This window comes from Lathyrus oleraceus, chromosome 2 (assembly GCF_024323335.1).
Source record: "Lathyrus oleraceus cultivar Zhongwan6 chromosome 2, CAAS_Psat_ZW6_1.0, whole genome shotgun sequence".
NCBI lineage: Eukaryota > Viridiplantae > Streptophyta > Magnoliopsida > Fabales > Fabaceae > Lathyrus > Lathyrus oleraceus.
In genome coordinates, this window is record NC_066580.1 from 42,889,966 (window position 1) to 42,906,405 (window position 16,440).

At 36.2% G+C, this 16,440-nt stretch overlaps 1 protein-coding gene across 1 annotated transcript; it reads right to left on the reverse strand.

The window, feature by feature from the left end:
* Nucleotides 1-846: 846 nt before the first annotated feature.
* On the reverse strand, nt 847-4,622 carry LOC127117992 (protein NRT1/ PTR FAMILY 6.4). The gene is made up of 5 exons (XM_051048124.1): nt 4,418-4,622; nt 4,206-4,326; nt 3,864-4,081; nt 2,830-3,377; nt 847-1,878 (listed from the first exon to the last, which is right to left on the reverse strand). The coding sequence occupies exons 1-5, from the start codon at nt 4,418-4,420 to the stop codon at nt 1,017-1,019; spliced, it is 1,752 nt and encodes a 583-aa protein (XP_050904081.1). The 5' UTR covers nt 4,421-4,622; the 3' UTR covers nt 847-1,016.
* Between the last annotated feature and the right edge of the window lie 11,818 nt (nt 4,623-16,440).

Sequence of the window (16,440 nt, forward strand, 5' to 3'; positions counted from 1 at the left end):
CTTATCTGAAAGTTTGAAACATCCAAATGATCTTTAAACCGAGATTTAGTTATGGATTCAACAAATGGAATACGCTGGAATCAGGAGCGCGGTGTTTGGGATCTACTTCATTTCCTTTGTACTCCAACCCGAGAACTTCAAAGAAATTTGCATAAGTGAACTTAACCAACCTTCCTCTGAACTGACACTCTAAATCACTTTTCATGCTTTTGACATTACAATAGAATGCCTTCACATGATCTATGTTAAACTTCTTATTCATATACAAAAATCTTTGCAAATGGTGATTTTCAAATGCTTTCATAAAATGCATCTTCAAAGCATATTTAACCCTCTTACTGACATAATATTCCTGAGCACAGTCCTTATTCCGAAATAACTCGTGGTACTGCTTGTAGTCATCATAAAAAAAATGAGATGTCTAACTTTGTGCAAAATTACAGAAAAATTTAGAGACGAAGCAGGTGAAGAATAAATAGATGGATTAGGGATAGTTACTCTGACTTTTGATCCGGAGGAACCTCCCTTGTCTTTCTGACCACGAATCTTTGATCTTTTTTTGACGGGAGCTGGAAGAGACGAGGAAGTATTGGGACGCTTGCTTTTGTTGGATTCCGATGAATTTCTAATATTTTCCATTTTGAATTTATGAATTTGGATGGAGGTTGGGAGAGATTTTGAATAGAGAGAGAATGAATGTTACAAATAAGATGAATGGAAAATAAAAATGATCAATTAAATATAAAAATATAGGAAGATTCGAATCAGAAGTGTAAAAGCTCTTGATTTTAATCAAGCATTTTTGTGAACGTATTCAATCATATAAATTTTACATAAAAATCACTATTAACTAAAATCTATGTTTCAAAATCTATTTCCATGTTTTTAGAATCAAACACACATTAAAGATGTATCTTTCAACACTTATTAGTACATAACAATCACCCAAAACCACCAAACATGAGACACAATATTGACTTACTACACACATTCATAAGTACAAACTAAATGACTTTCTATGCTTCTTCCATCCCATCAACTCCAACAGTCACAAGCTCTTTCTCAACAATGTCATTAGTCTCAACATTGTTGTTATGAACTTTGTACTCATGCTTCATGGCCAAGAAAAGAAAAAGTACAAAATTCAACGCTCCAAGCATTGCTAGCAACCAATAAAAGTCATCTAACCTACCCTTGTCAAGATTACTCTTCAACCATCTTTTGTTGCTTACTTTGTCCACAATTGACACCAATAAGCTACTCACAAAAAATCCCATTGAAAGAGTAGTTAGAAAAAAACCAGTACTCATAGATTTCATTCTCTCAGGTGCTTCCCTTATGAAAAACTCTAACTGTCCAACATAGGCAAAAGCTTCTCCAGCACCAACTAGAAAAAACTGAGGTACAAGCCAAAAAGCACTTATTTTATTGTCTTTTTTAACTGCATTGTCCCTTCTTTCTTTCTCAATAATTGCAGAAACTACCATTGCAACAATGGAGAAAATAAGTCCAATTCCAACTCTTTGAAGGCTTGTGAGTCCTTGAACATTGTGAGTGAATTTTCTTGCTATAGGTACAGTGAGTTTCTCATTTAGGGAAGTGAAAAGGAGAATTGTGATGATGAGAAAAGCTGATAAGGATCCTGATGGAATATCTAGAGATCCTACTTTTCTGTTCATGAATGTTGCTTGCTCAATAGTGAAGGTGTTCATTTGTGAGTAAACTGTCCAAAAGAGGATGCATGTTGACCAAATGGGAATGAGCTTGATTACCATTTTAACCTCTTCAACTTGAGTCATTGTTGAAACCAACCATGGACTTTGTTTGTTTTCATCATTTGAGTTTGTCTCATCTAGGATTGCAGCTTTGTCAAGAGACCTATCATACAAAATTGCATGCAATGAGAATATAATTATCAGACAAAACTCTAGCTAGCTGTAATGGATTGCATGTTGTCAACATTTCATACACTTGTAATTTTATCGTTACACTCTAGGTCGTCAAATATATCGATCTAGCTCTTAAAATTTTATGATAATCTCACTGACCCACAACGATTCAGATCTCAAGTAGAATCGTGTGTATTGTAGCCAAATTGTAAAAAAACAAACATAAAACCGTTGATTTTGTTTGATCTTGGCTAGTTTTGTTTTGACCACGATCAACAGTTTTTTCTGCCACCACCACATGACAAGATGAAAAGGCGTAAGATTTACGATTTGGAAGTGGTCATTTTCCTACAAATACACTTGTCTACCATCATGTAAAAACACATCAGATGTATAATATTATTTTTAATTTTAGTACTATCTTATGATTTTAACTTTTACGATCTTGCTACCCTATCTCGATCTTATAAAAATAATTTGATAGAATATTTCATTCCTAGTTGCTTTACAATTTTACGATCCTCTCCGATCTAATGCAAGATCCCGATCTTGACTACCTTTAATACGCACATGATAAAAATCAGATGGTTGTAATTTTAAGTTTTATTGAAAAGACGGAATATATTTAAGCATCTTTTTAAGATTCCTTTAAGATATTTTATTTAAGCATCTTTTTAAGATTCCTTTAAGATATTTTTGTAGATTGTTGATCAATCAAATATAAGTAATGTCTTTTTCTGAAAATGAAACATGCATGAAAAGACAACATGATTTCTAAAAAGCAAAACATTTTTCCTACCTCCAATCAATAATAATAATAATCATCACAATCATGTTAAAGTGATTAGTAAGCAATAATTGAAGAGAAATCTAATCATGTTCATCTAACTAATCTAACTAATACTACTATTCATTGCTTTACAAGAATGTTGAAAAATACCTTAATCTATCTGTATGTGGGACCTTAGCTTCAGCATAACCATGGAGTAAACAAGGTTCTGAAGGTAGAGGAAGAGTCCTCTTTTTCCAAGCCAAGAACAATACTCTCCATATAACAGAAAAAGGACTTCCTTGTGGTTTCTTGAATCTATAAAATGGAGTACCACAAAGCAAAATACAAACTGCAACCACCATTGTTCCTGCGGAAATTCCATATCCCCAACCTCTTCCTATGTTGTCTTGAACATAGACCAACACAATAACTGAGAATAAGGATCCAATACTGACGAAAAAGTAGAATCTGTTGAAGAAAAATATCATTTTCTTTTCTTCTTTTGGATCTCTTGTGTCAAATTGATCGGATCCGAAACCGGATACATTGGATTTTATTCCTCCGCCGCCTACAGCTGTTGTGTAAAGTGCTGCAAAGAGAAGTACCAACTGTTTTCCGGAGGCGGGAATGCACTCGTGGTGTTTTCTTCTTACTTCACTGCATGGAGGTGGTAGCATGCTTGGAATTGTTGTAGCTAAAGTTAACAAACACACTCCCTATTGCATGCAACACAATGATTCACAAGAAAAAAATAACTAGTTAGTTATTGCCTATGCAACATAGACACTTTGTATTAAATTGAAAGTGTATCTGGTGTCTGACGCATGACATAGATATATAACATATACAGTAACATTCAATTATTTCAATTTTCTTAAACTATTAATAGCCTTTACTTGTTGTATTGTGTTGTATTGTATTCAGTGTCAAGTGTCAGTGTTCATGCTTCACCGCGACTAAAGAGCTGTTACATGATATCTGCATGAATTTTGAATGGCGTTTTAGTTTACGAGGTGTCAGTTCAATGGTAAGAGTTTGACATTTCATCGAAAACAGATGAAAAATTGTCATATCTATGACATTTTAATTAGCAATAATTGTGAATTCCACTTAACATGAGAAAAGGGTGTGCTAATAATTCCAAAAAGAGAGATTCTGCATTATTAATAATAATAGTATATTCAAAGATTGAAATTTTTTACCATTGCTGCTATGGATGCAAATATCACAACAGTGACATATCTGCCAAGCTTTGCATCAGCTAAAAAACCACCAAGAAGGCCAAGCAAGTTGAGTGTTCCCATAAAATTAGTAACAATGGTAGCAGATTTAGCTGAATCAAGATGCAAATCTCCAACCAAATAAGTCACCAAGTTCATGGATATTCCCATAACACATATTCTTTCAGCAAGTTCAGTACCTACACACGCACGCACAGACGCGCGCACGAACACACACGCACACAAAAAAAAGCAAATATATGTTTATGTTGGAAACAAGTTAATATCCAACCTTGAAAATTTCTATGTATTGAGAAGAAGAACCTAAGATTAGTCCAGCAGCTAACCACCCTCCAGTTTTTGTTTTATCAACCGGGCGACCACGAAAATCGACCGCAGCATTATCTTCTGCGCCTTTCTCCTCTCCATTACTTGCAACATGAACCTATATCCAAAACAACACAAACCATTAAGCTTTCAACAAAGCTATAAGGTTCGGAAACATAGCAGAAAAATATGTAAGATGAAGTGAGTACCATGTTTTATGTCTTGTTGGAGAGAATGAGTAGAGATAATGTTAAAGTGATTCACCTCAAAAATACTTGTGGTGTAGACTGTAGAGGAATTAAAGGTATAGAAGAAGAATGAGAATTGAAATGATTTAGAAGTTTTTGTAATGATATGCTTTGGCATATAACTTTCAATAGGTCCATTTGTTTTCTTATCTGGCCAAAACTGTTGAATGTACAAAAACTATGTCCCTAGGACCGCCCAAGGGTAAGGCAGGTTAAGTCCTTGTCTTGGGCCAAAAATGAAAAAGTTTTAAAAAATTTAAGCTTAAAAATAAAATAAAATAAAATATAGTACTGTATTTATTAAGTATAATTGTAACAATATCCAATTGAAGACTTAGTTTGATCTGTAAAAGTGAAGGAAGATAGTTAGAGGTCTTGTGCTTGAGACATTTTGACTGGTTATTTTGTTATTTACAAATAAAAAATTACTAATATGTATTTAATCATAATACTAACTTAATATTTAATTTTAAAATTAAATATATTTTTAATTTTGATAATTTTTAATCCTTATGTTACATAAATAATAAAACATGAATATTTCATGTGAACTAAAATTATATTTAACTCATAATTTTAATATAAATAGACTATTGATGATTATAAATTTTACTATTTAACTTTTTTTTTAATATTTTAGTTTTGTAAAATTTAATTTTCTTATCCCTCATTCTTATATAAAAGAATTTTAAAAGAATTTAGTTTAATTGATACAAGGATTCACTATAGGAAGAAAAATTGTTATTTTATTTTTTAAGTTGTTTATTTATGAGGTTATTTTAACTTGATAAAAGAACATAAATATTTAAGTGTGTCTTTAACATTAATTCAATAGTAAATTTTAAAAATATTTAAAGTATCTTTTAAAAGTAAAAATAAAATGTCTCATTTAAATATGTCTTAGGCCTCACATTATATTGGTCCACCTATGCTCTATATTTTGGAACTATATAGCCTATGATTGTGTGGTATATGTTAAATTGTATATAGTCTATGATTGAGTGGTATGTGTTCAATTTTAAGTAGCCTTTGAAAGTGAGAGGCTTGTATTCCTAATTTAGATCCCAACTTTCCATCATGAAGTCATAGTCACAGTGAACAAATGATAAAAGATAATAATCTATGAATGAAAGATCTTTGTGAGTCATGAATGGTTTTGATAAGTTCATGAAGTGATGATTATCATTAATAAGTTGAATGAAGGTGCGTGGAATCTAAGGTTGGCTTGATTTGGCTTTTCCAAATGGTAGTAGGTATATTTAGGCATGTTTATTTATTAAATCACCAAATTTAACTAAGAATAAAGAATTGTCATTGAAAAAACTGGTCTATATGCTTTAGAGGAAACCATAAATTGCGAATGAGTTTTGATTCAGTTGTGACATGGAACTGGTTCATATTTCCAAGGTCGTGGATTTAATTTTTGGTGTTAATAAGTATTTTTAATACTCTTTAAACATTGAATAGTGATTTTTTTAATCCAATTCAAAAGTAGAAAGAAAATGCAAGCAATCAAAATAAAACTTCATGATTAAATTATTATTATTATTTCATTAGAGATCCTATTGTAATCGTAAATTGTAGGGTTATATTTGTGGGTGTTTTAAACCAGGGAGTCCTCGTCCAAGAGTCGTGTCTCTCGGGCGATGACCCAGAGACTTGTTCAAAGCTAACTCTGACGTATAAGCAAAAAAAGAAGTCTTCGCTGACTCTTGAAATATAGGTGGTCAATAAGTTCCCCAGAGAGGGAGGGGTGGTTGACGCCACTAAGGAAACTCAAACCCTAGGTCCTAAAGACCTCTATAAATATCCCTCATCTCAAGGATAATAGACAGACCTCAAGTGATACATATTCTCCACACCCTTTAAAGCATAACGCTCATGTATGTCTTACCACACGCTTGCCACCATGCGTCATCAGGGCAGCCTCACGTCACTACGCCAAAAACTGGAATAGACAGCGCACCTTAGAGGGCGCTTTATTACAAAAGCGCTCTCTAAAGTGAAGCGAAAAATAAGGAGCAATAGACAGCGCACTTTAGAGGGCGCTTTTGTAATAAAGCGCCCTCTAAGGTGAAGCGAAAAAATAAGGAGGAGATAGAGGGACAACAATACATGGCGCTTTTTAGAAAGCGCCCTCTAAGGTTATCCTTAGAGGGCGCTTTTACTAAAGCGCTGTTATAAGTCCATGTGCATTTCCAGCTTATAAAGCGCTTCTGGAAAGCCTTAGAGAGCGCTTCCATAAGCGCCCTCTTAGGCCCCCTTTAGAGGGCGTTTTTTTTCCACAAGCGCCCTCTAAGGTGAAACGAAAAAATAAGGAGGAGATAGAGGGACAACAATACATGGCGCTTTTTAGAAAGCGTCCTCTAAGGTTACCCTTAGAGGGCGCTTTTAATAAAGCGCTGTTATAAGTCCATGTGCATTTCCAGCTTATAAAGCGCTTCTGGAAAGCCTTAGAGAGCGCTTTCATAAGCGCCCTCTTAGGCCCCCTTTAGAGGGCGCTTTTTTTCCACAAGCGCCCTCTAATGTCCCCTTTAGTAAACATTAAAATTATAACATACTGCGCGTTTTGTTATTTCACTATCTGTTATTTTCGTTCTTTTTCACGTTAGGGTTCTAAGGCGTTTTCCTTCCACCTCTGTTAGATCTACATTATTACTGCGCGTTTCCTCCTTCTACCAATCAAAGGTACACGCTTTGCCCAATTTCTGTTTTATGTTATTGCTTTGTTTTAGCTTTGCCCAATTTCTGTTTTATGTTATTGTTGTCTATGCTACGTTTGTTTCGACCATGATAGCGCATGCAATAGGAAATTGACGGTTGGTTTTTAGTTACCATGATAGCGCATGCAATGGGACTACATTACCCAGTAGTTAGGGTTATACGACCTATGAACATATGATTTTGTATCAACACCAGTATCATTAGAAACCTAGGTCCGAATGTGTTTGAACTCTTCTGAAATTGTTTTTTGTTTATTCTAATTAGTAATGGATAATACATGGATGTCTTCCAATCGATTGTCGAGAGAGTACGAGAATGAGGTATCAGAATTCGTTAAGTTTGCCGTTGCGCACGCCGAAGACCCCAGTAGAATGATATGTCCTTGCTTGGGTTGTTGTTATGGGAAACGGGTTGACGCAGTTCAGTTGACATCGCATCTAATGAGGCATGGAATTGATCGAAGTTATACATGTTGGAATTTGCATGGTGAGAAAAGTAACGAGAATGTTGAACCGGGGGATAGTACGACCTATGCCTCAAACTATAGTGGCGCAGATACATACGATTGTGATCGAGTTGAAGAGATTGCAGAAGCACTTGAAGAAGATCTTAAGGATTGTCCCGAAATGTTTGAGAGGTTGGTAAGTGATGCAGAGAAACCTTTGTATGATGGTTGCACTAAATTCACAACTTAAAGGCGGGCAATGGATGGTCGGATAAAAGTTTCACAGAGTTATTAGCCCTTTTGAAAGATATGCTTCCTGAGGATAATGTTCTTCCCAATCGAACATATGAGACCAAAAAGATGTTGTGCTCTATTGGCATGAGCTATGATAAGATACATGCATGTCCAAACGATTGCGTTTTGTTTCGAAATGAGTATGCATCGTTAAATGAGTGTCCTAAATGCGGTGTCTCGCGATATAAGAACAAGTTGTCTCCAGCAAAAGTCTTGTGGTATTTTCCTGTTATTCCGAGATTTAGACGCATGTTTCGTAGTGAAACCGATTCAAGACACTTGACCTGGCATGCAGATGAAAAAATTATAGATGGAAAGTATCGACATCCGGCAGATTCACCACAGTGGTTGAAAATTGATAATGATTATCCTGAATTTGGAGAAGAATCAAGAAACCTTCGCTTGGCATTATCTACTGATGGAATGAACCCACACGGTATCCAGAGTATCTCACACAGTACATGGCCTGTGATTATTATGATTTATAACCTACCTCTATGGCTATGTATGAAGCGTAAGTACATGATGTTGTCTATGTTGATTTCTGGACCTAAACAACCAGGGAATGACATAGACGTGTACTTGAAGCCCTTAATCGAAGATTTAAAGATTTTGTGGGAGACCGGTGTGGAGGTTTATGATGGATATAGGAAATAAAGTTTCAACTTGAGGGCGATGTTGTTTGGCACAATTAATGATTTTCCAGCATACGGAAATCTATCAGGGTATAGCATAAAAGGTCAATGTGCGTGTCCTATTTGTGAAGATAAAACAGATTGGAAGCGCTTGGAGTTTGGTCAGAAGAATGTCTTTCTTGGTCATCGGAGATTCTTAAATTCAAATCATCACTACCATGGATGGAGAAAGGCGTTCAATGGAGAGACAGAACAAGGCAGAGCTCCACCTATATTGACGGGTGATCAAATTTTTGAAAAGGTGAAAGATTTGGATACTCAGTTTGGCAAGCCTTTTGCCCACACACTTGTCAAAAGTGGGTGGAAGAAGAGGTCAGTTTTTTTTGAATTGTCGTATTGGAAGTCCTTGTATGTGAGACATTTTCTTGATGTTATGCATATTGAAAAAAATGTATTTGAAAGTGTTATTGACACGTTACTCAATATACAAGGAAAGTCTAAGGATGGCCTTAAGGCAAGAAAGGACTTGATAGCGATGGGAATAAGAACTGAATTAGGACCCTTGAAGAAAGGAAAACGAACATATCTACCTCCTGCTGCTTATACTCTATCTAGAAAGGAGAAAAAAACATTGTGTAAGTTTCTAAGTGAAGTTAAAGTTCCAGAAGGGTACTCTTCAGATATTAGAAGACTTGTGTCTATGAAAGACCTCAAGTTAAAGAGTTTAAAGACCCATGATTGCCATGTTATAATGGAACATTTTCTCCCAATAGGTATACGTTCTATTCTTCCAGAAAAAGTAAGAAGCTCTATAACTAAGTTGTGTTCTTTCTTCAAGTCAATTTGCAGTAAGGTGATCAATCCTGCGATCTTACCAATGTTGCAAAAAGAAATCGTTATTACTTTGTGTGAGCTTGAAATGTTTTTTCCTCCATCATTTTTTGACATAATGGTACATCTAGTTGTTCATCTTGTGAAAGAGACACAATTGTGTGGACCAGCTTATATGAGATGGATGTACCCTGTTGAACGTTATATGAAAATATTAAAAGGGTACGTGAAGAACCGAAGTCGACCAGAAGGTTGTATGGTTGAAAGATACATTGTTGAAGAAGCGATTGAGTTTTGTACTGAATAATTGTCTAATGTTCAGTCAATCGGACTCCCCAAGTCTCAGCTTGTCGAAAAGAAAGAAGGAAAAAATCTAATTGGAAATAAAATCGTGGCAGTATCAAGGGTCGAACGGGATCAAGTGCATTTGTATGTTCTGCACAATGAGAATGAGGTTGAGCCGTATGTTGAAATTCACAAGGATGTTCTCCGAGGTTTAAATCCCAATAGAAATGAAAATTGGATAGTACGAGAGCACAATCGATGTTTTATACCTTGGTTTAAGGATCATATTTATTCAAAGTATTATTTAGATCCCGCTTCAATAACAGAAAGGTTGAGATGCTTAGCATATGGTCCAAGTTTCCATGTTTTTTCTTATAGCGCATACGCGATTAATGGATACACATTTTATACCAAAGAACAAGATGATAAAAGTACTATGCAGAATAGTGGTGTCACCGTGGTAGCTGAAGCAATGCACATATCAAGTGTGAAGGACTTAAACCCCAAATTTGCAAATCTGTCGTATTTTGGTGTTATCGAGCGCATTTGGGTGTTTGATTATGAGAAGTTTCAGATTCCTATATTTGGTTGCAAGTGGGTTGAAAATAATAACGGCATTCGAATGGATAAGTCAGGATTTTTGCAAGTGGATCTTAATAGGGTGGGATACAAAGATGAGTCTTTTATTCTAGCCTCTCAAGCTAGACAAGTGTTCTATGTCAATGATCCGAAAAGTACGAAATGGTCTATAGTTCTTTTTTCCAACAAAGTAATTGATGAAAACACTGGAGATCAAGGTGATATTGATGTTGAGATTGAATCGTTTACCAGAAATGATCAAGATGAGAATATTATATCAAATGATTCATATATTAGAAATGATCATAATGAGGGTATTTGGATCAATCCAACCGTCCGTGTTGTTAAGAGACATGTAGAACATATTCCAACCAAGAAAAGAAAGAGAACTTAGTGAAAAAGGTACAGGTCAAATGATTTTAATTGTTTTCTTTATTACAGGTAAAATGACTTTTATGATTTTAATTGTTTTTACATTTGTCATCTGATTTTAATTGTTTTCTTTATTACAGGTAAAATGGCTATTATGAAGTCAATCATTCGTGCAAGGGGCAAGGGATACTCGAAAGTATCAATTGATATTTGTTTAGATGGAGATGTTCCATTGTCGTCAAGCCTCATTCGCGTAGATGATGATGCTGGATATTTGAAAGTATCCCTCTACGACAATGGAACATGTCCATCTAAACAAATATCAATTCTATCTTCAAAAGATAAGAGACCAAAAATATAAGGGGATTACGCAGCAAATCGAGTCAGTTGCATAAAAAAAAAGGTATAAACACAATTATATGATATTTATGCATAGAAAATGTTAATTCTTGATCTTATACATCACCTAACTAATTTTATGATATTTTAGGTTCATGCTATTGATATTGAACAAAAAGAGGTTGTTGCTAAGAAGACTGCTGCTAGCAAAAAAAACATACATCTCAGAGATGCTTTTGCTACTTAGTTTTATTTCTTTTTAAGTTATGAATTGGTTGTATATTTAGAATCTTTAGAAGTTAAACAATTATATATCAGTGGATTGTTGTATATGTATGGATTGTTGTATATAAGGCTTGTTGAATACAATGTGTGAAAAAGGGCTTCAAATTATACAGTTTTGGGTGTACTGCTTCAATATACAGGTTGTCTAAAATAAATAAAAAAATATAGCACTTTTTAAAAAAAAAAAATTTAAATAACCACCCACTTTAGAGGGCGCTTCCCAAAATAAGCGCCCTCTAAACCCTTAAAAGTTTCCACTTTAGAGGGCGCTTTCCAGTAAAAGCGCCCTCTAAACCCTTAAAAGTTTCCACTTTAGAGGGCGTTTTCCAGTAAAAGCGCCCTCTAAACCCTTAAAAGTTTCCACTTTAGAGGGCACTTTCCAGTAAAAGCGCCCTCTAAACCCTTAAATGTTTCCACTTTAGAGGGCGCTTTCTTTAAAAAGCGCCCTCTAAAGTGGCCCTTAAAAGGCTTAAAGAGCCACTTTAGACAGCGCTTTCACCAGGAAAAAAAGCGCTGTCTTTACCTATGCCAGCGCCAGATTAGAGGGCGCTTTAAAGCGCTGTTATAGGCAAAAAAAAGTGCCCTCTTTTCCCTCTTTTGGCGTAGTGCGTCTCATGTGAGCAGGTCTCCTAAACCACCTTAAAACACCACCGTACATGGCTTCTTGCCGCCGTGTGCAAGCCCTAACCACTAAATCGTGTTATAAAACTACTAATGTCTATGAGCCTCTTTGTCCTTATAGGGAAACATGCACACTTGTGCTTTTTGACCAATACAGTGGCGCCCACCGTAGGGCCCCTGTAAAACTAACTTAGGCCATACTCTTCTATCACCATCACATTTATCGTTGTTGCCCTTTATTCCTATGTTAGCCACCTTCAGCCATGGTTAATAGGAGATTTTATCCCCTACCCCAGAGGACACCAGCGGTAGCGGTGATGCCGTCACCTTAGCGAAGATGCGTGCCACCAAGGATAAACTACGCAACCATAACCAGACATTGGAAGACGATGTCCACAACATCATACAACACCAAAAAGAGTCCAATGTTGCAAAGAAAATGGAATTGTTTGACCCCTAACCAATTTTAGACAAGATATGGGGAGATGCCTATCCTTGAGGGTTACAAACCCCCCTCATTGGCCAAGTTTGATGGATGCAACGATCCCTAGGAGAACATTGCCTCCATCAATATGCAGATGGCCATTATAGGGGAATCCGACTCCCTAAAATGCAAGTTGTTGTCTGGCACTTTAAAGGATTCCACCCTCAGATGTTACGTGGGTTTACTCCATGCTTCTATCGATAATTATCGGGAATTTGTAAGAAAATTGGTACATCAGTTTATCATTAGTTGTCACAGGAAGATGTCTACCACCAATATGTTTAATATACACATGAGTCCATTAGAGTCGTTGAGGGACTATCTCACCTGCTTAAATGAGCCCACCATTAGGGTCGTCCCACCAAGCCAAGAAATTTTTGTGGGGGTGTTCTAGAATCCATCGTTGTCGTTGGTAGAAGTGGTCACCAGAGCTGAGTGCTACAGAAAGGGCGAGGAAAGCAACACAAAAAAGAAGGCCCGCGATGTCAAAGAGTCTGTTCCCAACCTGAGGACTTACATCATAAAAGGAAGAGCAATTATACCTCGCCCATAAAAGACAAATCAACGTCCAAAAGGGTAGGTAAGGAGACAGAGAGCTTCACGCCTTTGAACACTCATCGTGAGTAAATGTGGCGCAAAATATTCCACTTGCACAACATCCATACATCTATGATGTTTGAGAAACTTAGATTCCTCAAGATAATTAGACTCTCTCCTGAGGGACTTCATGTCCCCTTCAGCGGGATTGTTTATGATAAATTACGCCTAAGAGGCGCAACCTATATAAAGCTTCGGAGACTTGGTTCCCAGTCTTGCTTGAGGGCTTAATATAAGTCCTTCTTAAAAGGGTAAAATGCACCACCTGAGAGATCAGTGTCACGTCAGCCAGGCTGTGTAGTACGATCTGTGAGGAACTTAGATTCCTCAGTCTAATTAGAATCTCACCTGAGGTACTTCGTGTCCCCTCGGGTGGGATTATTTCTAATAAATTATGCCTAAGAGACGCGACCTATATCAAACCCTGGAGACTTGGTTCCCAGTCTTGCTTGAGGGTTTGATAGAAGTCCCGCCTAAAATGGTAAAACGCCTCTCTCGAGAGACTCAGTGTCTCGCCAACCATGTTACACAATATTGTGCCTAGAGAGCTTAGACTCCTAAGGCCGACTAAAAACTCGCGATAGGAAGCACCAGTTCTTGGGATACTCCCATTAGTTGCATATGGAAAATAGTTTTCCTTCTACCGAAGACCTCTTACCTACGGGACTATGTTATGTTATATTTAAATGAGGCCTTGCCTAAGGTGACGCCTTAAGACTGCCCTAGGTTAGACGATGATGAAAGGTCACCCAGATGGAGGAATCGCCTCACTTGTAAGTCTTTTATTGCCCATACATGGAAAAAAACATGGGATAAAATGTGTCTTGGATAAAGAGAAATTCAGGGTCGTTACTGACTCACGTCTCCCTTAGAAATAGGGATTCAGATATCTATTATTTGACTAAGTGGGTGGTGGCCTTTTATAAGGAAACCCTAGGTCCCAGAGACCCCTATAAATACATTGTCTCTCAAAGATAAAAGAGAGGGGGGACATACTCTAAGTCATGCCAATCATCTACTACCTAAAAGAGCACCGCTATCCGTATAACCATAATACACGATTAACCTAACCGCCGGCCTACAATCCAAGTAGCGTCGACCATCAACAGGGCTTCAAAAACCACCACACGGGGCTTCTTGCTATCGTGAGCAAGCTCTCGCCATCAAAACGTGTTATACACCCACTAAGTCTCGCTACTCGAAACACGCGCACATATTTTTTTTACCGGTACATAAGGAAATAAAAAGATGTATAAATATCTATAATTTAAGAAAATTAGATGTGGAAAACTCATTTTTTCCCCAACCTATACTTTTTCCACATACACAGTTTAAGGGCAAATCTTGTCTAAATATTACTTTTTCTGACCGAATTAGATAGTAGTTAAAGCAACCAAAGTGATTCTAACTTAACTTTGATTTGTGTATTATGCCTCTTAATTCAATCTTAAATCCAGAGAGTTTTTTTCTCTTTTCCAAATTTTGCAAGCATACATTGTTAACATAACAACAATGAAAAAATATTCATCTTTCCTTCACATTAACTTCCTGGTGTGCGCTTTACCAACTTTATCTCTTCTTTCAACTATGATTTATAAACTTATTATTTTCTTTATGCAATGTATTATATCTTGAATTTTTGTTATTTGTTTCCTACCATATATGGATAAACACTCTATATATCATATTTCAACTACCATTTAGATGATAATGTTTCAATCACACTTTAATTTGATTTTTAAAATTGATCACTCCCTTAATATCCTTACTGATAGATTAGAAGGATAGAGGAGAAAGAAGAGGTTGTAAAAAATCTAGATCTAAAGTTTGTTTATTTGAAACAACACAAATATTGTATTATTGTTGAGAAATGTTACATAAAAGTAAAAAAAAAAGGTGAGATTAAGTTGAGAAATGGTTTGAAAAAGCGAGGTAATTGTTTTCCTTGAAAATTGGTAACCAATCGCTGATCTTCCAAATTTCTAAATTTGGTTACTCGCAGGATTGATCAGATTGATCCTAGGACATGTGCTAAGTGTTTCACAAAAGTGGTAGTAATAAATGATCAAAACTAAACGTCAGATCAGAGTTTTAAAGAAAGCTAAGGACAAAAGAGTGACTTAAACGAAAAAGAAAGGTCTTAAATCAATGTTTGGAACTAGTAAAAAAAAATGAAGTAAACGACGGGAATTGTAAAGGATTGAAAATAATAAAGTAAAAAGTTTGCAAGTACTGGAGTCTTAAGACTGTAAGATAAAAGTTGAAGGTAAGGAAAGGAACGAAAGGATCTTAAATTCGCAAATGACAAAGTAAAGATAAAGTGTTTGAAAGGAAAAATCAAGGAAGAATGTTTCTGAAAAGAAAGTAAAGACAAATTTATATTGCTTTGAAATGATTAAAAAATGGTGTAGACAACGTACATTCTACGTTTCATAGTTCTTCTTCACACGAATACTTAGTAAATTTGCAGATTTTGTACATAATTTGACACACATTTTTTTAACACTAAGACCCTATATTTATACTGGATCGAAATAACCACTTTGATGGTCCTTCAATCACGTCGATACATGTGGCGCCCTGCATGCGTGCATTCGCTCACCCTGCTCCACGTATGCTCTTGCAGTTTCTAACGAAGGTGAACTTCCCTCCTTTATTTAAATTTTAAATCTCTGATCGAAAACCATTTTCTAACCGCTTCTCAAGGAACTGCTCCGAAATTTCATCTATGAGCTTGATCTTTATCCAACCAGCTAAGTCGATTTACCTCCAACTGGTTGAATTACTTCTTGGTCGAAACCAGATGTGCATATTTTCCAATTTTGGTAATTTGGGGTGGGCGTCGAAAATATGAGCTAACAGATTGCCTCCCAAAAATGTCGTTTTTGACACACGAGAGAGAAAGACATTTTTTGAGACCTTACTTCGACGCCTCAATGACTGATATTGTGCCAGGTGTCTCAATATTGGCAAAAACGTTCCAGATCCTCCACTTGTCTGGTGACGCCAGCGTCATCATTGATTTTCCTACGCACGTCTTTTTAGCCTACAACAGAATCTTTTTTGCTCATCACGTTTCCTAGCTTCTAGGAAATCATGGACTATAACATTAATTTTCATTTTCACTACACTGCCAAGGGATACACGTGTCCCATTAACTTGTCCACCATTAATGTTGATTTGAAACGTCTCCCTCGCAGGCCTATAAAACCCAATTACTTACCCATTTCAAAACTTTCTCACATTCTCTAAATCTTCAAGCATTCAAACTCTCTTTTCTTCCAATATCTTTTAACTGAAACCCAGATTTTGTCTTCAAACCCTAACAATGGACGCTTCAAACAAAGCTCTCAAGGGAACATGAGTCTCTTTCAAAACCACTGCAAATAGGTCTAAAGCTCCGAATAAGATCTCTGAACTTCCACCATTTGCTACGCTATCCGCTCCACTTGCAGTTGGAAATCGTCAGTACATACCAGAACCTCAGACAGAG

What these genes read in the sequence shown, in the direction of transcription:
- LOC127117992 (XM_051048124.1), bottom strand. An exon ending in AGCTGCTGGACTAATCTTAG is followed by an intron (nt 4,082 to 4,205) that starts GTTCTTCTTCTC and finishes GTGCGTGTGTAG; the next exon opens with GTACTGAACTTGCTGAAAGA. An exon ending in CCACATACAGATAGATTAAG is followed by an intron (nt 1,879 to 2,829) that starts GTATTTTTCAAC and finishes TTTGTATGATAG; the next exon opens with GTCTCTTGACAAAGCTGCAA.